This window comes from Ciona robusta, chromosome 5 (genome assembly GCF_009617815.1).
Source record: "Ciona robusta chromosome 5, ASM961781v2".
Taxonomy (NCBI): domain Eukaryota; kingdom Metazoa; phylum Chordata; class Ascidiacea; order Phlebobranchia; family Cionidae; genus Ciona; species Ciona robusta.
In genome coordinates, this window is record NC_143239.1 from 1,093,560 (window position 1) to 1,118,057 (window position 24,498).

Below are 24,498 nucleotides of genomic sequence, written 5' to 3' on the forward strand. Positions count from 1 at the left end.
ACTTTGCCAGTTATTACAAGAATATGTCGTGATGTTAGGTCGAACTTAAAACAGGCAAGCGCCGTTTTAGTTGTTTCTCTTCCAAAAGCGGGTTATTAATTTAATCCAAAGGAATCAGAGTCACTGAAAAGAGATTAAAACAGATTAATCTGTGAAAACAAACACAACACCCTCTCCCTATACTAACTGTTCATTCTCTTGTATAATCTCCCTAATCTTGGTTATTAAATGTAAACTCACGGCTGTATTGACATGGTAACTTGGTAGCGATAACTACTAAAAACACAGGTGAACGAAATAACACTTTTAGTACGTAATACATAATCTAATTTCATGCACGGCATACAGTAATGTCATATTAACCACTAAACAAGTGTTGTACATCTTTTTTCATGTATTGCTGTTCCCCATAAATATGTAGGATATACTTAGCCTAGTCATGTTTTTGACGTAACGGTTGAATACTTTTTGCTGATTCATAAATATCAGCGGACCGTTTGTATTGTATATTTATACAATGTGTGGTCGGCTTTATACTTCGTTTTGTAGATATTTTGCACAAAAGTTTGTTTTAGGCTAATTAATAATAAAACAGTTGTTTATATTTGTTATAACTCATGTCATTTTCTCGGTAGAAATGTCACTTCTGTGCTTGACTGAATGAGCAAAGGAAATTGTAGCAAATCGTTCCTACAAAAGTTACAAGGGTCAAACTCTGTAATTGACAACATGACGCACAGATATGTTCGTCTGTTCCCAATACTGTTAGGAACATCAAGGTGGGTGTATTTAATGAATAATTAAAAGTCAGTAACAAAAATGAACTAGAATAAACATACTGCCACTTTACTATAATACAAAGAAAACTTCAAGTCATATTTATTATTACTATATTAACAAACAGACCAGGTGTTGCAAATAGACCTTTCGCCCTAAACTGCACACGATCTATAGCTTCGTCTCAAAACGATGTAGTAGACCTCACCGAAAATCCATTCTTTAAAAAGTATGCAGACAAAATACAACACCTACAAAAGTAAGCGGTATCGGGAAGTTATATTTGAGTATGTCGTTTAACTTCTATTAACTAGTATTTTGGATAGGTCCAATCCTGAAGAATACCGAAAAAGATTGGACCAACTGAAAGCATTAAAACAGTCGAAAAGAGTATGTAATTTTGTTGGTGTTTATTGTTTTGTAAAGAATTTAAACATTTTTGTCTGATTATCTAATGACATATCTTTAAAAGACTCTATTTATTCATTTATTAGTGAGGCATTTTGGCGTTTCTTTATTTTTTATATCTCTGTCGGACTGTAATTGTTTATCATTGTGCAATAAACGCAAACCTCTTATTACCATACACCATTACTTTCACTTAATCTAACTTCTTAAAATATTTTTTAGGAAGAAGGTAAAGTGGAAACCGAGAACAAAACAAGCCAAAAATCAACCGAAAAAAAATTGCCTGTGACTAAAAAGGTAAATAACCTATTTTACAAATCACCTGTTAACTCTTAAAACAAATTATTATACACCTGTTTGGCATTTGTTGTTGTATGACCATTATCCCATTTTGTCTTACCATATTCCACCTTTCCCAGTGTTAATTAAATTTTTTTGGGTAATTAACTGTAATTTTTATAGTTTTCCAAAGATTCAATTACAAAGATTTTGTTTTTATTCAGACTAAAACACTGGATGATATTTTAAAATTGGAAATGGTAATGAAGTTAAAGGCAGAAGATATCCAGAAATTGTGGGTGGATAGATATGCCAATAAAGATGCTGTGTGCGCTGTGATATCTTCCCAATCATACTGCATTATAAGAACCATACTTGAGAAATATCCTGTGGTGAGATAATAGTTGTGGGGAATTAACTTATGGAGAAAGTATTGAAAAATAATGTTTTTTAATATTGTTTTGTAGCATGTTTTATATTTGTTTCACCGTAACAATTATTTTATTAATCTTTTTTATGGAACTGATTAATTAATAATAACATATGTTGCTAAAGTGGTCTACCAAATTCTCACTTTTTGTTCTTTAACTGAGTTTTAATTGATTTTTACCAATTACCAATGAAACACAATTTTGCGTCAGTTTGTTTTCCCCCTTCCACGCAAAGATGGGTACGAGATATTTGTTGGTCAGTTTTCCAACAACGACATATACTTCACATCACTTATCAATTATCAACGACACAAAGAAAATGCTCCCAGCCAACTTACACTCAACCATTTTACTGAACTGGAGTCAGAAAAAGGTAAGTTTCCTTTTTGCTTTGTTTTTCATTCTAATATAACTTTACCCAATCCCTAATGCAAAATATCTAACTTGTGTAATTTTACATTTATCACCAACCCCAGGTATTGTTCTAATGTCTGGCCCAGTTTTCGACGACGCACTGTCCGTTACAGACGCCCAGTTGCTCGCTTACCAAGTCCAGCACTTCTGTACTGAACATCCAAAGCTTATCAGAGGCTTTAACGTATCCCCTCAGGACTTTGATATTAACAGCGTTATTTCGTCGCTCGACACAGGCCTTTTGTCCAAGACCAGCTCATTAAATAAATAGAACATGTTACTATCTGCCCGATATGGATTTTCGTTTTCTTATGTAGCATATTTTCCCAAGAGTTTGCATCAGTGGCTGATCTTTAAAATACGCTCACGCGCCTTACGTGCTGTTTTAAACCTATTGCACCTTACGGACTTTTTCACTACATATTTTAGGGGCCATCTAGTTTATCTTTATGATTTGAAGCGAATTCTGCGTGTGTGTATTTCTCCTATACCATAATTTAAAAGCCTATTTAATATTACCTACATAGTTAGTATATGCTGTGGAACCACGGTAAATTCGGAGCGCAAAGTCTTTTAACACTGGTACATGTTCTTTAACTTTCCCATTCCCAGATTTTGTTATCGGTTTTCCGTATCTGGCTCTCGATTAGCAATATTGACATAATGTACTTGCTTAATCCGGTAGAAGGTCGCCACCTCGACACGGCAGCCCATTTGACCAGGCCATTCCACGATTAAATCTGCGTTGTGTTTGTTCGGTGCAAGTAAAACTGCACGGTTAGGATCACGCAGATTGAGTTGGCGAACGGATTAAATGTACTTGAACATATTGGTCATGTCGGATTAGCCGAAAAGCGCCATTAGCCGAATCAAAAGTTATGAAAACACCTTAAAGCCTATTTAAACCAGGCATCGGGTATTATTTAAAATGATGCGATAAATTAATAGGAAAGTATGGAGTGGTGGTAATACATTATATGTATTGGATGCTCGCGATTTTAAAAAGTCATGATTTTTTAGTTTTGTGTATCCCTGTGACAGTGAGAAAAAATACACGACACAAAACTATTTTACTATTTGACCTGTGGTGCTATTTTGCATTGGAGCATGAAATGCAAACTATAGTTTTGATAAATTGGTCAAATGCTACTATGCCCTTTTACGCTCCAGGAAACTCGACAAACGAATTTTCTGTTATTCTATTGTAACGAGGCGATTAAGTACAGAGCCGCTTGCTACTTACATTTATTAACAAATTCGACAATCAGGATATTCGCACTATATATCACCATATACAGCACATGACGCGGGTCGTATCATAATCTTTGTCTCTCGGAACAGTTTAATCCCTTGGCCAAATAAAGCGACACAAATCACCCAAACGTGATGTCGGTTTCGAATTTGCGTCAGAGTCTACGCCGCTTTGCAATAACGGTCGCATATTCAGGTCATCAGCGTAAAACCGCACTACACATACCCCATCTCCCCCCGTTGATAGACCACCTCCTGATCGTGTCATCCATCTCCTTAAGCATGGATCGGCCACCTGTCGCTAAGTTTCGGGATCAATTTGGCTGTTCTCAGCTTCCCAAGCCAAGCGCTGCGACTTCCACGTATCCGACTTACGTTGCTTTTGCAAGGCGACCGATTTAGGCATTTGCAGAGTGCCCTATCCATGCCAAAATATCACATAAGGTTGTATGTCGATCACAGAGTCAAATAAGTGCTGCAATGTGTGCAATCGAGCCGGTGCAAACCGCTCTTCCCATATTGCTCCTGCGCCTCCTGTTTTGGACCCGGCTTAAGTATCAATGTAACATGAACAGCTAAAACGACACAGTCCCGCGGTTAACAAACGGAAAAGTAATCTCCCAAAGTTTTCTGTTGATTAATGCAAGCTGCATGCCTTGTTTTTCCACCCCTCACCCACTAAAAACACACAAAAAAACGACATCTTTGGGCATTGCTACGTGGGCGTAACCAGCAGCTTTTGCTTGCATTTGAGTGGGCTCTCGGCTGTTCAATTTTGGAACATTATATCATCCATGTATAATCCCACATAATATTAGTAAAAAGTAAGTATTTATAATTTTTTTAGACAATACACAAAAATATTATAACGAAATTTCTCACTAAAATTTTTCTTCAAGCATATATATATTAACTGAATTTTCGTTATGAGCCTTTTATGCTCATGGAGTCTGCTCCTTCGTCAAGGTCGTATAGAAAACCTAATAATTATAGTAGTGTGAAATAGAAAAGGCAAAAGTCATTTTTAATGCGCAAGTTATACGGACTCGACATAAATATCGTATATGTAGACTTCAGACGAGCATTCAATTCAGTAAACACAGGTACAGATAGTCAAGGAATTATAGTAATGCATTTCACTGCAATCCTCACTGTTGATGTTATTGTTTGTTTTGTTCAGTATTAGTTTGTATTGACCAAAAGTCTTTGTTTGAAGTTCGCACGACTCCAAATAATTTTCAATTAAAGCCTCGACATACCAAATTAGATGTAAACACAAGTTTGTCAGGATCATGTAATATTCGGAAATTAATAGGCTAAATTGTTTGTTTGGATTTTGAATGTATAATTTGGAACTGTTGCAATATTGGCGTTCGACAAACATATTGTAGTCGGTTAACAAAGGTTTACGTATTTACTGTAAAATAAATACCAGCAATGTGTGTAAAAATACCATTTCGGTTTGGTGTGTCAGTAATTTGTAAAGGTAAACTTTTCCACAGCCTGCATTCCACACGAAAAATGAAAATAAGTGAGCGCGGCGTGAGAGTAATCTGAAAGAGAAAGGAAGAGAGGAAGCGAGCGAAGGAGTGAGAGCAAAAAAACGCTGGTTCGCCTTTTTTTATTGCGATTGGTAAAGGGGCATTTCTTCGGTTTCGTTGGCGTTAATTTTTATTCTTGCCTCGTGCTCAACAGATTGGTACATGCTATTCCTGTCTCAGAAGACAAGCATTTGAAGCTATCAGTTGAGTTAGTATGGTTCTTATGGCTGATCTTGATTTACGCGCCCCTACTGTCCAGGTAAGCAAAAGTTTGTCAGTTTTTTTAACTACTGTTGCATATCGATGATTTTAAATACATGTATATCTGTGCAGTCTATACGTAACATGTAGCACTGTATTCAACTAACTTAAAGAACAAGAATCAGTTGTTGATTTTAATGTTGACTTTTTTTATAATGCAAAATGTAAATCAAACGATTTTCGTTTTCGTTACGGTTGGTCGTTTACGTTTAATGCAACAATCAACATAGTTTAAAATACCAACACAAGCGTAATATATTGTTGCTATGGCATATTGGCATATCAATATTTGTTTGCATTTTTTATCGTATGCGCTAGAACAAAAATTATGCCTTTTATGGCAGAATAAAACCGCAGCGTTCCTAATATTAGACCTGCGTATTCAAGTATAGTTAAACGCTTTTCAGATTTCTTGGAGAGGTTGCTTAATAGTTTTTCAATGTCCACACTCCGAACTTTCACCCATATACCAACATTCCAGGTGCGCAAAGTTGTCGGGGTTATTGAATGTGTATACGCCTTACCCGCTAACGGAAGTGATCGTCAACCTCGCGCGGCCCACGAAAATAAACATGTTTTGAGAACAATAAGTTAAAACAAAATTATCGCCCATCAGTTGCCACGCGCGGTACCCAAAGCGGTACTTTGTAAGCGAAATTTCTCGCCAATTGATTGTGATGAACAAAAGCGATGGGTGCTTCGTGTGCTTGACGTATAGTTATGTAAGAACTTGTCAACATTGTTGCATTTCTGGTTGATTTACAGTGATTGGGAATCTAAATATTCGCATGTTTTGGGTCTCTTTGATATGTCGGCCTTATTAGTAATTTCAGCTTTGAATTTGGAGGTAATTGGGGAGAGTAAAGTTTCCTCGTATATACGCTTAACAACCATTATAACCTAATAACACACCTGCTGTACAGCCAAGGTGGTAAAGGATAAACTTGAACGACAATGAACCACATAGCCAAATCGGCGCTGCATGGCAAACACCGTTGCACTTGCAATCAGTGAAAGACGTGGCGGCCTAAGCTTGACAGCCGGCGACCGCCAAATGTTTGCATGTCTCGGCCACACTTGCACACTTCGAAAGTAAACCGAACTTCCTCTGTTTGTTCCAAATCGGTCACTTTCGTGTTTTTATCGCGTTTACGATTTACTAAATGCCGTTTCACCGGGAAGCGACTGTTGGCAAGTCACTGGCCTTGGTTTTAATAGATCACAATGCAGTGCCATGTGCAAAACACTGATATTAGCCTTGTAATAATATACAGACGTCGCGTCTGTCGATAATATATATTACTTCTGTTAATAATTTCCAGCGTCGCAGCTGTATGGGAGATTAGGCCGTGTTTACGCAGATTGCAGTGAAATTCTCGTAATCGTTGATACGACACGAGCTTGTTGTCCCGATGTCTGTGCATAATGAACTCTCATTTGCAAACTCCGTCTGTGCCCTTCACCGCAATTAAGCCATCGAGGTGCCGGGAGTCAGTACACTGCCGCGAACCCTCGCCACAGCCGTGCTAGATAACGAAACGCAATCGTTGTTCCCCGTCAAGTGCAAACAATTATGTCAATATAGTTAACTGATAAAACGAGACGATAATTTACTGCGGCTCTGGTGATCATGGGAGCAGCGTCACGCAAGCACGTCGCGACTAGACTCTGATCCCTTTTCATGGCTTTCGCGAAAATATAAAAGAACTGAATGTGCATGCAAGATTAACAGAAATCCTTTTTTAGGCCGCATCGTATGAACGTGATAACAGAACGAGTAGCTCATTACTCGATTCTCGACCCACTGCCCAACCAACGTCGTGGGGAAATTATTTCCGAGCAGCAAGACGATACGCGCCATATTGTCCAAGTTGGTCACCCCCGAAAAACAGATATTTCAGCGGATTACCTGTAAGTATACTTACCACCATATTACAAAGCTTGTCCATGTGAAACAACCACGGTCATTAATCATGTACCACTGGTATGCTAAGGCAATCGAAATTTTTATTATTAAAAAATCTATAAATGATGACACCTATATACTGCTACAGCCCCGCTGCTGTGAGAAAACGCACGTAATACTAGGTGTAGACATTTTAACTATATCAGCACCACCTGTTGCGTTTATATATACATATATATTATACACCACCTGGAGTATTAGTAAGGTGGAGAAAGGTGGAACACCTTTTCATTTCATTTTCTTGTCCTATTTAGTAAAAAAAAAACGAAGAACATTTAAAGAATTATAAAATCGTATCATCACGGCACCTATAGACCGTTGTTAACTGTTTAAAATACGATTAGGATATTTAAATAAGATGTGCTTAATGTGTCTCGTTTTCCCCCACCCTGTATTATATACCACCTGTAATATATTAACACCTATTCTATACACTTTTCATAAGAGGGTAATATATACAATATATGATACTGTAGGGTAAGATCGTATACCGTTAGCTCCCAAATCTCCTATTTTCTGAACACTTTTTAAACAATTAACAACGCTTTCATAATCGCAGAGCTATACGTTTAAAAATTCTGTAAATATTCTTTGTTTACTAACGAATGAGACAGGAAAAAAGAATAAAAAGTTGTCCCTTCTCACCCCAACCGCATTCTTATACAACACGATCTTTAATTACAACAATATCATTTTATTTTTTAGTCATCATCCAACGACAACGAAACATTGTGTACGAATTACAAAACGTTTCAAACTGGAAAAACACAAGATCCCCGGTCATACGTCGAAGGTTAGTGATGTAAAAAGTTTGTCACCCCACTATATGCAATATTAGAGATAATTGAAATATGGCGTAACCGATAGAATATAAATGCTACAGCAAATCTAAAAAACAGTCTATTTGAAAAAAGTGACTAATGGTGCTGTCAGTTGTTGTTGAAATATGTAGCGCATTGGTTAAATTGGATCACTTTTTAAATTCTTAGAGTTAACGCTGACATTGTCCAAAGGACTTTTATACCAACATTGCAACAAATTTTGACTTAAACAGGAATGTCCGCTGCTGACCATCGGGAACTTGCTCGTCGATTCGCAAACCAAGTAGCTGAAAGGTTACCACGTTTAAACTTCGCAACTAAAGACGAACATGATATGCGAAATATTAAGACATCACCCACCAAAACTGGATTTGCTGGACGCCTGGTATTGTCAAGCAAAGGAGAAAAAAAGTAAGTATGTCCGAACAAATGAGAGGCAGTTCTTTTTATCTACAATAAGATTAACAGAGTGTTTTTTTTCTGTATTTAAAGCTATACTCGGCTCCTTTAAAACACATTTGTACGGAATAATACTTTATATCTATAATACCGAGATAACTATAATACGTGTTTATAATTTAGGTATAAAGTTTTATTGAAACAATTTGTTTGAAATTTTATACCTAAGCCGTAAATTTACATAATTTTTCTTTAGATATCTTTGCGAAAACTGCGACCGTTGTTTTGCCGACCCTAGCAACCTTCAACGCCATATCCGCCAGCAACACGTGGGCGCAAGAGCGCATCCATGTCCAGAATGCGGGAAGACGTTCGCTACATCTTCTGGACTCAAACAGCATCAGCATATACATAGTAGTGTGAAGCCTTTCACGTGTGAAGTGTGCCACAAATCCTACACACAGGTAAGTTTTTGCTAAGAAAATACACTTACATAAACATAAGTCTATTCAATTTAGTAATATCCTAAATTTACCTTGAAAATGTTAATTTGCTTTACAGTTTAGCAATCTCTGTCGACATAAGCGCATGCAGGCGAACTGTCGTGCTCATATGCGATGCCAAAACTGCGACTCCCTATTTCCGAACATCAGCTCACTAACGAAACACCGGCGATTCTGTACTGGAACGGCCAACGGCAGCACGACCAAGTAAGCATTATATAAAACTCTTTTTTTTATTAATAGTTATAACTCTGTTTTACCTTTGTCGTGACTGAACATTTTATAACTTGTCTTATTTTTTCAATAGAAATCCCACAAAAGTTGGGAATGGTGCTTCTATGGCAGCGTCACCCAAAACTGAATCAAATTCAAGTCGACAATCTTCTCCACAAAGTGTTGGTATGTAAACTCTATTTGCCAACCTATTTTTCAGTCTGAAATCTAACTAAACCCTTTTAAATGTAATAAAATTCAAATTTTTATATTACCTTTACTAAGATTAATAATATAGTTTTGCATAATGGTTGCAAACTCTTTTTTTTGGAAAAATGCAAATAAAATTAATTTTACCAACAGAGTCTCGTGCTTGCGAATGGAACGATACAACAAAAGGTCAAATTTCGAAAGCTGTCGAAGCCGAATGGTCCGAACGACTTCGCCGCTTATACGCCATGGCAGCAGAGTCCAGCACACGTGGTCTTGGGTCTGAAATGCGGATGAACCAAACCCGAAAAAATTCTTACTTCTGCCATGCGGAAAAAAACGGCGAACCATTCGTTCGCTCGAAAAGGGGTTTTGCGGACGCACAAGTTCAATGCAATAAGCCCAATGTTGATTCCACCATCGAGGCAACCACACAACGCACAACAACGTTCCCAATTGTGTTAAAGGCAAATTCTACACGATTCTTACGTTCTTATGCTCTCCCTAACTTCAGCGCAACATCCAGACATGCCGCTGTCCAGTTTGATTCTTGTGAAAGTCTCAAGAGATCAACCAATCAACTACCTTCTCCAACATCGCCGATCGACCGACCAAAAGAGAAAATTTGGAACCCACTGCTCTCCCCATCTCCAAACGCACCAAAACGTTTACCATCATTCGACAGCTTCTCGCCGACAAATTTCCCTGCGGTAAAACCGAACCCCGCAGCCGCCGCTGTAGCTGCAGCTTATCTGCTGTCCAGTAGCCAGGAGAAGCGCCACAGCACATTTTCAGTTGCCAACTTCTCCAAGTCTTACTCGAAACCTTTTAGTTTTGACATTCCCCTTGAACAACCTCGAGTTACTCCAGAACAACCACTTGACCTGAGCATGTCATCCACCGTGAAGAAAAACAACGATCAAACCACCAACAACACAAATCAACAAAGCGTGGAAAACCTCAACAAGTGGAAGCAATCCCTCAGTTTTCTGTACGAGGCTGGAAAACACTTTGGGTCCTCTTCATCGATTTCAAAGTTCGGCAACTTCAACCCGTCTCAATTTGCCACAGCTACAAGCGTACCAGCGTACCTACCGACAATGTACTCCGGCTTTTCTCTTCCAACAAGAGAGTCGTCATGGGCACCTCGCCCATTAAGAGAGTCAACCTGTTTCACAGATACCGCTGCTCATAAATACCAGTTCCAACCAAACGCTATAACTCCTTACTATCAACAATGCTTTGGGTTTGCACGGGAACGCTATACTTGCAAATTTTGCTTCAAAAACTTTCCCCGAAGTGCAAACCTCATCCGACACGAGAGAACGCACACCGGAGAGCAACCGTACACCTGTCAATACTGCGACCGAAGCTTTTCCATATCTTCAAACTTGCAACGTCATGTACGAAACATTCATAATAAGGTAGGTTCCAATACTTTTATATCAAATTTATTTTTGTTACATGATTTATCTTCAGTTGATTCATTATTAAAATATTTTTGTCCCCTTAAAAGTAAAATTCATGAGGATAAAAAGAAGTCCTTTAAACAGGCTGCTGTTTTTTTTACAATAAACGTAATAGTAAGGTGGGGGAAGATGGGACACCTTTCTCTATTTTCTCGTCCCGTTCAGTCGTAAATAAAGAATATTTTAAGAAATATATAACCTTATTTTCACAACTTCTATAGACAGCTGTTAATTGTTTAAAACACGACCAGGATAATCGAGTGTTACGTGCTAAAGGTGTCCCATCGTCCCCCGCCCCATTATATATTCCTATTAATAGTACAAGTGTGTATTACTTCAATCCTCTAATCATGCTTTTAACTTAATTTTCCTAGGAGAGACCATTTGAATGCCACTTTTGCGGAAGAGAGTTCAGTCAGCAGGCAAATTTAGACCGTCATCTCAAGCACCACGAAAAAAATGCTACTCAGTAAGTTTAAGCTCTTGCATATGAACGGCATATACAGCTCGGCAATCGAATTTTAACCCTATCTTTACCTTCCACAGTGAGAAAACGCGCATGTATTCCGAGAACTCCTCATTTTACGAAGATGATGCGGAAGAAATGTCATACGGTGATACCTCTAAGGATGAAGGATTATATTCTTCATCGTCTATCATTTCTAGCCAAACGAGTCCATGCTCATCATCTGGCCACTCCAGCCACATTTCTTTTCATCGGCGCACGTCCAGCACCTCTTCTTCTAACGATTCTGCTTTCACTTCTAACTCTCCGGTTGGCTGCCGTCCGGAGCCGATCGACTTCCGAATGGAGCAGTCGCTCTCTCCTGTTTTGCGACCCATCCGAAAACTTGCTGCCAATACTGATTGTGAAAGCGATGAATCAATGGAAATCTACTGTAGTCCAAATCTGAACGACAGTGCAGTAAAGAGTGCTACTGAAGGACTCATGCGTCTTGTAAATTCAGGCACACCAACTGTCATTCAAAGTTAAGCTGGATACTGCTTGAACTCAATACAGACACTGCTATTTCAGTGCGGTTTTACACCACTGTTACCTTTTTTGTTCCGAAAATCGAGCCACTCTTGCATGCAAGCAAATAAGTTGATGGCTGATTTTTTTATTTTTTATTCAACCTCTGTTCGAGACTGCACACCGTGTGTAATTTTACTTTCGGCAGCTTTGCGACAATTTGTCCCTGTTTATTTTACTCTCGCTTCAGTTGTTTTTGATCTTTGTTTTGAACTAAACGCATATTCAGCTTAGCCTACGTGAACTATACAGTGCCGTGTACATATCCGAATACGAACATCGCGCGTGGAAATTAAATGCTTTAAAAACAAATGACTGGTTCTAAATATTTTAGATCCAACAAAGAGATTTAGGATCAATCACTTTAAATCGAATGCATAAAAGGAAAAAAAAGAATAAGCAAAGAAATTTACCTAGTTACAAGTCTAGTCCTTTTTGTTGGTCCCAATTATCGCTTTGTAAAACCAATGTTTATATTAGATATATAGATGAAAGTGGAGCAAAGCGTATTACCTGAACAATAAATCTATAAAATAGAAAATGTGTTTATGTGGTAAAAATTAGAACCATAGAAATACTCTGGTAAAATTAAGTCAGATTTCTATGTAAAGGTTAACGTTACGCTTTATTGAACAGAGATAGAAGATTTTTCCATTGTGAATTTCCCAAAGTGTGCGCAGTGGTTTTAGTTGTAAAGCCTTGTAAAATAAAAAAAAAGGGTGGAAAGAAGTAGAAGTCAAAACATTTTATCGTTATAGATAGCCTTTGTTGCTAGTAAAGATTCTTACCTCTAAGTTTTCTGACCGCTAAACGTAACTACTATAACCTATACAACGACAACGTCTAACCCCAAGCTGCTAACTAGTATAACCACTAATCCCTAACTAATACAGTAACAACCACTACTAACCTCTAACACTTTCCACCAGCCTAATCTGTAATGTACGGTACCAAGGATTCTTCACTAGTGCCAACGTTTCTACACGAATATTTATGTATAATATTTTGTCATTTTCTTTTTACTATAATATCTGTATTTTTCTAGGATCACCTTGGTGGTGACTATTAAGTTCAGCACGCGACTTCTCTGATCTCTGTTTTCATCCCCACTGCATCGTTTTTATTCTCTCGTGCTTACGAGTTACCACACTTTTCAACTTTGTGTATAATTTTTGTTTTTGGTTATAATTTGTTTAACCCATTAATGACCGCTGGGTTGGAGCAAAGTTCGTTAAGTGTCTTGCTCAGTGTTAGTACCACCGTTGAGCATCGAACCGGGGACACTTTGGTTTTCAATGCAGGCGTCTAAACCACTGAGACACAACACAGTGGACCACAAAATGTACCGAAATCCTGGTGGTAATTAGTTAATCAATGGTTTGCTGTAAAGAAATAGTACCTTATTTTTATTCTAATCCGGATTTGTTTTAACCAATAGTTTGTATTTATTCAGATCTATTTATTGTTTGTGATATTAGAATTGAAATTGAAAATATAATTTTGCAAGTCACAAACATAAAAATATGGATCCAGTTGATAATAATGAACCTCATTCTCCACAATCTGGATATTTAGAAGAGGGGGAAGGTGATGGAAGCTTTTTAGAGGAAGGACAGAATGATGAGCAGTATGTGGAACACAATTTAAATAGCTCGGAAAATGTCGAAACAGACAATGGGTTTGCTCAAATTGAAGAAACTGTGGAGGATGGAGGCGAGGAAGATGAGGATCAGGAACAAGGTTTGGGAATTGAACAGAATGCAGAGTATGGTCAACTGGAGCAGGTTGTTGGTGAAGAAGAAAATGGTGATGATGAACAAGAAGAAGGAAACATCAGCGGTGAACTGATGGAAGGAGAGCAAAATGTTTCCTATGATTCGGTTGAAGTTGGTGAAGTGGAGAAAGAGGTGGGGGATGAAGGCGAAGAAGTTGCTTTTCCCGCTGGTGAGGAAGATATTTTGGAAGAAGAAGTTGAGGGAGAGGAGCACTTGGAGGAAAATGTTCAAGAGTTTGTTCATGAGGAGGGTGATCCTAGTGAGCAACAGGAGGAAGTGATAAATGAAGAGCATGATGTGATTGGTGAGGAGGTTCTTGAGGAAGAAGGTGAAGAAGTAGAATCTTATGAGGATGGTGGAGTCCATGATAGCTCTGCAGAGGTTAGAGAGGAAGGTTTCGAAAATGTGTCTTTCAATGAAGAGGCAACTAATGGTAAGTTTAAAAAGAAATTTTTAAGAATGTTGGAATAAAAAAAACAAAACATTTTTTGTAGTTAAAATGAACACTTCACCAATACTTGCTTTTAAAGTTGTTTAAGCTCATTTTAAATTGATATCTAGATGCTGGGAACGAAGTTACGGAAGATGCAGCTTTCGAAGAACAAGCTGAAGAAAAACTGAAAGAAATGAATGATGCAGAATTTGATCAGGTTCCTACATCAACAAATGACATGTAAATACCTCATTATTTTATTTAAATCTTAATGTTAGATGTGCTATGCAGTTTGATTGGATTAAGGTTTTAAATATTCGGTCAAGAAAGTTGCTATGCTGCTAATGTGATGATCCTGGTTAAACGAATGTTTAAATTTTTGTTGAATTGATATGATTATGCATTTAGTAGATCATCTTCATCAAAAATGTTTTTATTGTTGTGTGTGGTCACTTCGATTTTATAAAAGGTCATTGGCCTCAAAGAGTAAATTATTAGATTGTGTTTAAATAAAGAATAATTACTATCTAGAATTGGTTAACATTATAAGTTAGCTTTGATAATGGACTATGCAAGGAAGAGAACCTACATTGTCTGTGGCAGTGTTATATACACTGGTGTAAAGTTACGGGGTTGCAGGGTTGCCTGGCAACCCTTTGATTTTCTCCATACTAATAATGCGTAAGGAATTACGTTCGACCAAACGAAGACGTCATTATTACTGCGAACAAACTTTGTTTACGTTCGTTAAAATATGTCAATATTTTAATTTGTCTCATCCCTAAGTATTTCTGAATACGTTTACGTTTGTATGAGCATTTAAAAAGCACATATTTAAACGGTTGCAAACCGAAAACATAGGGTTGCAAAGACTTCCTTTTTTTTCTGGTTTTTGCAACCCTAACTTTTAGTAAAACTTTACGCCTATGGTTATATACATTAAATAATGTCTTGCTTGTTAACGTACAGGTACGTGGATCAAGTTGATGCAGAAGATGTTGCTGAGGATGTTGTTGCTGAGGTTGGAGCAGATGAGAATGAGTATGAAGCTGCAGTGGAGGTGGAGGAGGGGATGCAAGAGGATGAAGTTGATGAAAATGTTGCAGAGCATGTAAGTGATAGTGATGAAGATCAAGAGGACACGGCAAGTGATGGAGTGAAACTTAGCCATGTGTCAGATGATGACGAAAGAGGTGAGATTATCTATAACTTTAAGCATAACTTGTTTAGGATGGAAGAAATGTTGTAGGCCTAGTATGTAAAACACCCCGACCAATTTTGGTCTATAATTTGTGCTTAAACCAATTCATAATTGACGTTATTATTGCATACCTGGTCACCTGGACCCTGGTTATTTTGTTTGTGCATGCTTTATACAGCTCATACAGTTGATAATTGATATTGTAAATTCTTCCGGAAATTATATTTTGCTTTTCTTCAGCAGTGTGTTTCAATAGTTGTTACTTGCTGAATTGGTATTCCATTGCTACAATGCTGATAAAAGTAATTTAGAATTTAGATAATGACTAAAGCATCCTGTTTAAATAGCATTACACTTTCACTCATTATTATCAGGTTCCGATTTTGAAGAAAGCAACTCCCAAGTTAAAGCAACTCAAGATGAATCAGGTAATTTCATTTTTGTTACTTAAAAATGTATATGAAATGTATATTACAAATATTTTTTTTTAAAGAAGTATTTACTATGTAATGTGTTTATAATCTGGTGTATTATTTTGCAGTTAATCAAGCACAGATTGCGAAAATGTTCGACTCGGATAGCGATGATGATGCTGCTGAAAATGGTAAGTTTGGACAATGTGATTGTATAAGTTATAACATAAATACACAATTTTAGAATGGCACAAATGCATGGCCTACGCTACATAAGAATTATTTTTTGTAGAATGACCCTTCACTGTTTTTTGCTTAATTTTGTGAAATAATTTGGACATTTGATTATATTCAGTTCTGTGCCTTTTAAACAATGCTTGTGTTTTTGTACTGTTATATAGGAAAATTACTTTACAATATCTGTATTTCCTCTTGCAGAGGGAGATCTGATCAATGATATTTTCGGGAAGAGTGATGATGAAGATGAGGAGTTCACTGGCTTCGGAGTGGAGGAAGTGAAGAAGAAAGATGAGAGAAGCAAGAGCGCTGTCGGAGCAATCAGCTCAGATTCTGATGATGACATTGAACCAACTCCAGCTGGAGGTAATAAAGGGCATTAAAGGGTTTTGTGATGTCCTATAACGGCAAGATACTAGTGCTGCATGTCAGCGTTTGGCAACCATGCTGTTATTGTACTTAATGATTATTTAAACTTGGTATATAAACCCTATACTGGTGAAATTGATTCTTATTAGATTTCCATGTATACTACATACTACTACAAAACCACATATCCTTTTTTGGATTATTTTGTTGCTAACTGGCAAACTTTTGCCTAGTTTCCAGATCTCCTGGCATGCTTTCTTAGAGAAACTCACCCATTTACAATTTAGAATACTGTGTGGTAAAAGTGATAACTAAAAGTCTGAGGTACATTACATGATTACAGCATGTGTTTAATCAAGGCTCGAATATTCTTCTAGAAGCAAGTAAGCAGCAGACACCTGAAGGTACAGAAGGTGATTATGATTCCGATGAAGGTGTCAAAGATGTTCGGAAAGAAGGAGGAATCGTATATGACTTTGACCTTATGTTGGAACGAAAGAAAAATGAAAGGTAATGGCATGAACACTCTGTGTTGTGAGTGGTTTTAGAAGAAAGGAAATGAATCTAATCCTGATGCAAACATATGTATATAGCAACTAATTGCTGCACTCATATGCTAGTGATATGTGTATTTTATTAGATCATTAGAGAAACTAAAGAAACCAAATGAGCTATGGGTTATAAATGTTCTCAACTAATAGCCTAGAATAGTGGAATATATTTAATTACAAAAGCAATTGAAATGTTCATATTTAAGTTTATTGCCAATAAACGTGAATACAGCAGAGTAGATAGTGTTTTATTAGCAAAACTGTTTGGTGCACCTTGATTGAATAAAGAAGGTAACTACAACCTATTCTTAAAATCATTTTGTTTATAGGAAAGGACGTCGTAAAAAGGATGGTGGGACCTTTATATCTGATGCCGATGATATCATTAATGCAATGCTTACAAAGATGAGAGAAGCTGCAGAAGCAGATAGAGAAGCCAATAAACATAGGAAACCTGCTCTAAATAAACTCAAGATGTTGCCTACTGTGATACGACACTTGAAAAAACAGGTATTGAGCTTTATTTATAACACTCAATTCTACTTTTGAATTCAGTAAGTACAGTTGTAAGTTATGTTCCTTTCTGTCACAACCTTTTTAGGGCTCTAAGACTATTTTCGTGCAATAATGATCATTTTTAGAATGTTTATCATAGTTTGGGTAATGTTTTAACCTTTTCTTCTTTTCAGGATTTGAAGGAATCTTTTGTTGACATGGGAATGATAGCGGCTGTTGATGACTGGCTCTCATTGCTACCCGACCGCAGCTTACCTCACCTTAGCATTCGAACCGAACTTCTGAAAATTCTTCATGAGTTGCCAGGTGTAAGTTCGGTAAGTGGTTGTATATTTAATGATATTATATATGTATCACGTGCCCTAATTTAATCCAAGACACAATCACGCTGTCAGCTGCAGTTGTCTTAATCATTGTTGGGATCTATGTTGTTATTATTGCACCTTTTCTTGTTTTGAAGAAGAACTGTAAACGTCATTTTATTCGCCTGTAAAAACGCAGTAATTGAAGTAACATTAGTATTCGCTTAACTGGGTATTCCTGCTTGCATCTAATTTGTAAGATTCAGCCAAGCTACAAGATAAAAAAATTCAGCATCATTAACGCGAGTACGCGGCAATATGTATCTTCTATCTTGTATACAACTTGAATGGATGTTGTAGGTACTATTGGGTTATAGTATTGTGCCAGCAAAAATTATACATTATTTGTAATTGTAACAGCTCTAAACAGCACTTCTGGTCAGTTTCATATTTAAAATAAATGTGTTGAACTTGTTATAAAATATATTTGATGTCTTTCAGGAAACCTTAAAAACAAGTGGTATTGGAAAGTCAGTGATGCGACTCTTTAAACATCCACGAGAGACAAGAAAAAATCGCGAATCTGCAGGAAGATTAATTAACAAGTGGTCACGTCCTATCTTTGGTTTAAATGACAACTTTAAGAGTATGTCCAGAGGAGGTATGTATCTTTTTCCGATAAATGAAACATTTTTTTCATACCAAGTTTTGCTGCTCTTTATTAATTTTTTATAAAAAGGAATACGAAAAATTAGTAAATATTGCGTATTACGTTTATGAATAGTTAATATGTACAATTTTCCAAGTTATATTTGTTTACGTTGTCTGTTAGTGCCCCAGTCAAAAAAAAGTATTTCTAATTTTTTTCTTACAAGTTGTAAAACCGAATCAGACTACAATGCTTTGACCTAATTTATTTTATCAGATCGTGAACAAAGAGATTTAGAGCATATGCCGCAAGCAAAGCGCCGGCGATTGAGTGCTGGTCAAAATGAGAGAAGGGAAGGTGAAGAAGAAGGTGCTGGAGAAGCTGAGCAACTTCGTCCTGGTGAACGAGGGTTTGTGATGCGGGCAAGAGTGCCTGCTCCTTCACACAAGGACTATGTCATTCGACCTAAATGGAAAGTAGATTTAATGGAAGATGAAGACAGTCAACGGTTTCACCGACGATCCAAGGGCAAGCAGGGTAAAAAAGATGACAGACTCGAGAAGCATTTGAAATCTTTTGCAGACCGTCGCAAGCACAGTAAGATGCAAAGAGCGGTTGGAATAAGTATTGAAGGAAGCAAAATGCCTCTTACGTGACAAGACTTATTTTTATGTTTCTGTGCCAATCAAGATATTTTACCATGATTTGCAAAATTATCGACATACTATGTGTTTCATTGTTTCCATGAACCACATATCTACTTCTTGCTAAAGTAAGACTGCACATATGCTGCCATGCTTATGTAACCCTAAGTAATATCTCCTTTTTTTTCAACCAAACGCAAATCTTTTGTGTTTTTGTATTTTAAAAATATAAAAGGACTGCAAAATTGTTTTGTAAAATGAATTTGTTTTACTCTTTGGATATCGTAGAAGGTTAGAATAACCAAAACAGCCTGGAGATACAAACTAGCAGCAAAATGACAATGAATGAATGTAACTTTATCTTCGCATGGCCGGAAAACGACAGTCGTTAAAACACAGATGTTTATACACCTCGTGCTTGCTTACGAGTTACCATGTATGTTACTTCGTGGGTAATTATTTTTTTGTGGATTTTTTTTATGCGTTGCAGATAATTTGGACAAACAACTGGGTTGGAGGGACAACCCATTTGTGACCACTGGGTTGGAGAAATTACCGTTAAGTGTCTTGCCCAAGGCATACGCCCACAATGGTAGCAACGACGAGCCTTGAACGAATTACCTCTGGGTTCGAGGCAGGCGCGCTGACCAACTGTGCTACGGCGCTGGATAATCGTTAATAACATGCTACAGGTAAAAACTATTTGTACAAGCGGCAAATAAAAGCTAAATCCACAATACAGTATAAATTACCTTTGTTAAATGCCCAAATTTACGTAATCTGGAATTAATAGGCTCTTTTCCCGGACCCCTTTAAAACATAAAGTACCGCATGTACCGCTTGTACAGCATGTACCGCTTGTACCGCTTGTACAGCATGTACCGCATGTACCGCATGTACCGCATGTACCGCATGTACCGCATGTACCGCATGTACCGCATGTACCGCATGTACCGCATGTACCCGCTTGTACAGCATGTACCGCATGTACCCGCTTGTACAGCATGTACCGCATGTACCCGCTTGTACAGCATGTACCGCATGTACCCGCTTGTACCGCATGTACCCGCTTGTACAGCATGTACCGCATGTACCCGCTTGTACAGCATGTACCGCATGTACCCGCTTGTACCGCTTGTTCCGCATGTACCCGCTTGTAAACAGCATGTACCCGCATGTACCCGGTTGTAAACAGCATAACAATAACCTGAAGGATTTTTGGACAGCTATGTTTATGTGGTAATCAACTTTTGATGAGTGTGTGTAAAGTGTAATTATCTGTGTTTTCAAATTTGTTTTTATAAAGATCCAATGAAAAGTGAGATCAAAGTGCTATGAGTGCATGCTTCTTATAAAACATACAGTTCACTGAATGTTTTTGTAATGAAAAAAATGAAGTGAGGAACAACAAACGAAAAAGGTACAGTTGGTAAAGTTTTTGTTTTTACAAAGTCACTGGTTTAATGAGGTTTACGTTGTTTCTTTTGGCCTGGTTTTTTACCAGCTTGTTTTGGAGGAACTTTGGAAATAAATGTTCTATCACAGGATGTTGCGAACAGCGTTTTACTTTTAGGAATGAATTTTTGAAATTTTTCAAAATGCTTTTCTTTTTCCATCTGTGTAAGGTTTGTCCAATTCATTATGTCCATTTTGAAATTTGCATATTCTGGCAGTAGAATATACATTCCTGTGCCTACAAAGGATCTTTTTACATCTATATAGGCAGCTGAAACTAGGTCATCTATAATTGTGACTAAACTTGCCAAGTTTTTTTTTTCCAATCTGTGCTAACTTTTAACATAAAATTGGCTGATTCGCAATTGTTGTTGGTCCAAATTTTGCCAGTTCTTATTTTGTAAGGCCATACTTTGTGTTGCAAATTGTGTAGTATTCGGTTTTGTAAATATGATAAGGCATCTATTGCATGCTCTCTACAGAATGAGATTGCTTCATCTTGCTTGTGATGAAATTCCACTTCATCCTTTGCTTCAAGAGTAGCAAAAGTCAATTTAATTAAACTCTTTCTTTGTGCTAAGTTTAGACCAACTTTATTTATCAAATAGTCTTTCAAATTTTGTTTCAGATGATTGTTGCACAGAATGTGCATTGCTTGTGGAAAAGCAGCTTGAAAAGATTGATGGATTGCCTTTTCATCATCGCTACCAAACATTAAATTGAGTGTTTTTCCCAACTCGTTACGAATATGTTGAAAGAATATGGAATAAACACTTTGATCTGAGTGAAGGTGAAGAAATATTGGGCCAAAAAATATTGGATGGTCTTTCGAATCGTAACGTATTATACTTAGATTTTTAAATACTGTAACTGTTGCAAATATATTGCCTAAGTTGTACGTTTTATCTATTCCTAAAACTGTTTTTCCATTACCACAAAAACGTTGAATGTCCTGAATTTGATTTTTGTTGTACAAAATTGACGTGAATGGATTTTTTTTGGTATGAGTCACCGCTTGCACAAATGGATGCGTTGAAACCATGTTAATAATTTGAAGATAGTTGTCTGCTACATTTGTAGATGATGCTTTATCCATACCATGGTTTTTCTTTTCATTATGTTTTAGATTATAAATTTGTTGAATATTTTTTGGTGCGGTAGTCATGTCATCTAATGTTGATTCTTTGAGCAATTGGATGTATGCCTTTTTTGGGGGAATAAATTTAATTAAATCTGCCATTCTTTTCATTGTTTTTGAGCTAGTTCGTATGTATGATTGCAAGTTTGTTTTGCTATTGCCGTGGCTTCCATGCTTTTCAAGTTTTCCCTTGTATTGAAATATTGCAACTGTTTCATTTTCTATCCAGCATATTTTTCGGCTTAAGGTTGTATTTATTTTATTTTTACTGTAGTGGGTACACAATTTGACTACATTGGTTGGTTGAGGATCTAGTGGATTATATGTTAAAACTCCACTGCACTTCACTCTTCTGCAAAATTTACCATTGTACCAATATACCAATTGCCCAGATTTGTCCAAGTAATACGTGTGAAAGTATGTGCTCCTTGCCCAAGCTCCGCAGTCATCCTGGAACCTAAATTGTCGTAGCTGCCCATATTCTTTCTTTAATCTATTTAATGTATTGTCTATATAAAAAAAAACGTCTTCTTTGTTTCCAGGTGGTACTGCATCCAGTACCTGTATGCGTTCAGATGGTTGGGATTTCAACTTTAGAATCACACATTTAGCAGGAAGGAAATCTCTGTTTGGTAGCTGGTGTGCTTCTTTAGCGATTTGGTTGGTGTTTTGCTGTTCTTTGTGATAATCTACTATCGGTGTTGAAAATGTAGGTTCATCATCTACTTCCAACTCCGGACAACTTGTGTCAGGTTGCTCTGTAACTACTAACGGTGTTGAAAATGTAGGTTCATCATCTACTTCCAACCCCAGACAACTTGTGTCAGGTTGCTCTGTAACTACTAACGGTGTTGAAAATGTAGGTTCATCATCTACTTCCAACCCCAGACAACTTGTATCAGGTTGCTCTGTAACTACTAACGGTGTTGAAAATGTAGGTTCATCATCTACTCCCAACTCCGTACAACTTGTGTGTCAGGTTGCTCTTTAAAGTTGTTGGAGTCACTTTCTATGCACATGCTTTCAACCTGTGCGCTATCTGTTTCACATGTGTTGTTGTGGGATATTGACTTTACCAGAACAAAATGGTTTGGTGTCCATGTGGAACCCTGCTCTCCTATTCGTGTCCACATGATAGTCATTGGAGAGACACCAACATCATTCTCATTGAAAATTGAGGTATTAAATATTTCTGGAACTTTATCCAATGGGCCATTGCATTTTGGATAAATACTTTCTATATTGATATTTAGAACCTTGCTCAGTGCCAACATGGTCCACATGGATGACCAGCCGCCCCTTTTAAAGCAATCTCTGCATGAATCCCAATAATCTGGTGAAGCAATGGAGCATTTTTTCGCAACAGGGTGATGTATGTATGTTTGTTCATTTTCTATCAGCTCTAATGCACATCTTACTTTTATTTCAATCGCTAATCTTTCATCCCCACATAAAAAAACTGATGCTGTGTTAAAAAGGCAGTTTCCATTTCCTGTCACTGCTATGGCTAATTTGTCAGAATGCCCATTTTCTCTCAGCAAGGTAGTTGCATATGAATCAATACTGCTATTTTCTTTAACCTCCTGTGGTTGTGTTAAAGGAAATTGTTGTAGCATCAGCCTTTCTCTTTTAGCAACTATGTTAATGTCTTCTCTATCTTTATCTGCCACCTAAAAATTATTATCTTGTTATTTCTTTTTTTGGATATTAATATTTTTTACACTAAATTTTTCTGTCATAAATGCCTAGAAATCTTTGCTATATAGTCATGTACTTAGTCTATAGGCTATAAATTTATTTTAAACACAAACTACTGCAATAACTGACTTCATGAAGACGATTTGCAGCCAGCAGGAAATTGTAGCCACCCTGGTTGTCTGTTCTACATGTGATACAAATATACTCTGCCTCCATATCTTGCCATTCCAACAAACTCTGTGTGCTCATATTTTCGCATTTTGAGTGAAACCATTGTTTACAGTTTTCACAATATATTGTGTTGTTTTTAGCTGCAATGTCACATTTGCCACATGGCCACTTTGGTTTGCGTCCCATTTTCGTTCCTTTTACAAAATAAAAATTGTTAAATAGTTGCTTATAGAAATTTTGATAAGAAAGGCTACTAATCATCATGTATGAATGCAACACCATCAGCATACTTTTCAAATAAAGTATATTGTAGGCCTATGAAGTAACTCTTACATGTTTAATACGTGTATTTAGTGCGAATAAAGTCAGCTATTTTAACCAAACAATGTAATATGTTGTAACATCAGACTTTACGGCTACACATTTATAAAACGTACTTATTTAGATAGTTGATGCTGTTTTGTTTCTTGTTCTTGGTGAAAATCGAGTAAGCACTAACAATAACAATCTATATCAACCTAGGAAGTAAAATGTATTTGCGGATATGCCCTTGTCCCCACACCTGCGGGTACACGCGGGAGTACATTCACAGCATGACGTACTGCGGGATTTTGCGGGTACATGCGGGCAGAGCCATAGGTGTTTCTACGACTCTGCATGCGGTACATGCTGTTTACAAGCGGGTACATGCTGTTTACAAGCGGGTACATGCGGTACATGCGGTACAAGCGGGTACATGCGGTACAAGCGGGTAGGCTACAAGCGGTACATGCGGTACAAGCGGGTACATGCTGTTTACAAGCGGGTACATGCGGTACAAGCGGGTAGGCTACAAGCGGTACATGCGGTACAAGCGGGTACATGCGGTACAAGCGGGTACATGCGGTACAAGCGGGTACATGCTGTACATGCGGGTACATGCGGTACAAGCGGTACATGCGGTACAAGCGGGTACATGCGGTACAAGCGG

At 37.3% G+C, this 24,498-nt stretch overlaps 3 protein-coding genes across 19 annotated transcripts; all 3 read left to right on the top strand.

Moving 5' to 3' along the window:
- Positions 1–560: 560 nt before the first annotated feature.
- Positions 561–2,592, top strand: LOC149735347 (ATP synthase mitochondrial F1 complex assembly factor 1-like). Of its 2 annotated transcripts, XM_089878956.1 has the most exons (7): positions 585–779; positions 905–1,036; positions 1,104–1,167; positions 1,408–1,482; positions 1,689–1,856; positions 2,106–2,268; positions 2,372–2,592. In XM_089878956.1, the coding sequence occupies exons 1-7, from the start codon at positions 661–663 to the stop codon at positions 2,578–2,580; spliced, it is 930 nt and encodes a 309-aa protein (XP_089735082.1). In that variant the 5' UTR covers positions 585–660; the 3' UTR covers positions 2,581–2,592. The 2 variants fall into 2 exon arrangements, with proteins under 2 accessions (XP_089735083.1, XP_089735082.1); XM_089878957.1 differs by lacking the exon at positions 905–1,036 and having other exon boundaries at positions 561–779.
- Positions 2,593–4,277: 1,685 nt separating this feature from the next.
- LOC149735348 (uncharacterized) lies at positions 4,278–12,288 on the top strand. The gene is made up of 11 exons (XM_089878894.1): positions 4,278–4,384; positions 5,256–5,360; positions 7,109–7,273; positions 8,034–8,121; positions 8,383–8,560; positions 8,805–9,012; positions 9,110–9,258; positions 9,359–9,450; positions 9,628–10,898; positions 11,318–11,412; positions 11,490–12,288. Exons 2-11 carry the CDS (start codon positions 5,316–5,318, stop codon positions 11,935–11,937), a joined length of 2,739 nt encoding a protein of 912 aa, XP_089735020.1. The 5' UTR covers positions 4,278–4,384; positions 5,256–5,315; the 3' UTR covers positions 11,938–12,288.
- Positions 12,289–13,396: 1,108 nt separating this feature from the next.
- LOC149735349 (uncharacterized) lies at positions 13,397–23,752 on the top strand. 16 transcript variants are annotated; one of them, XM_089878913.1, is made up of 17 exons: positions 13,397–14,184; positions 14,313–14,424; positions 15,154–15,377; positions 15,760–15,813; positions 15,927–15,989; positions 16,237–16,401; positions 16,764–16,914; positions 17,285–17,465; positions 17,645–17,788; positions 18,275–18,434; positions 18,699–19,758; positions 20,373–20,486; positions 21,150–21,311; positions 22,202–22,368; positions 22,448–22,518; positions 22,598–22,838; positions 22,913–23,752. In XM_089878913.1, the coding sequence occupies exons 1-11, from the start codon at positions 13,500–13,502 to the stop codon at positions 19,076–19,078; spliced, it is 2,319 nt and encodes a 772-aa protein (XP_089735039.1). In that variant the 5' UTR covers positions 13,397–13,499; the 3' UTR covers positions 19,079–19,758; positions 20,373–20,486; positions 21,150–21,311; positions 22,202–22,368; positions 22,448–22,518; positions 22,598–22,838; positions 22,913–23,752. The 16 variants fall into 16 exon arrangements, with proteins under 16 accessions (XP_089735039.1, XP_089735043.1, XP_089735042.1 ...); XM_089878917.1 differs by lacking the exon at positions 22,448–22,518 and adding an exon at positions 22,373–22,411 and having other exon boundaries at positions 22,202–22,319; positions 22,639–22,838; XM_089878916.1 differs by having other exon boundaries at positions 22,202–22,319.
- The last annotated feature ends 746 nt before the right edge of the window (positions 23,753–24,498 follow it).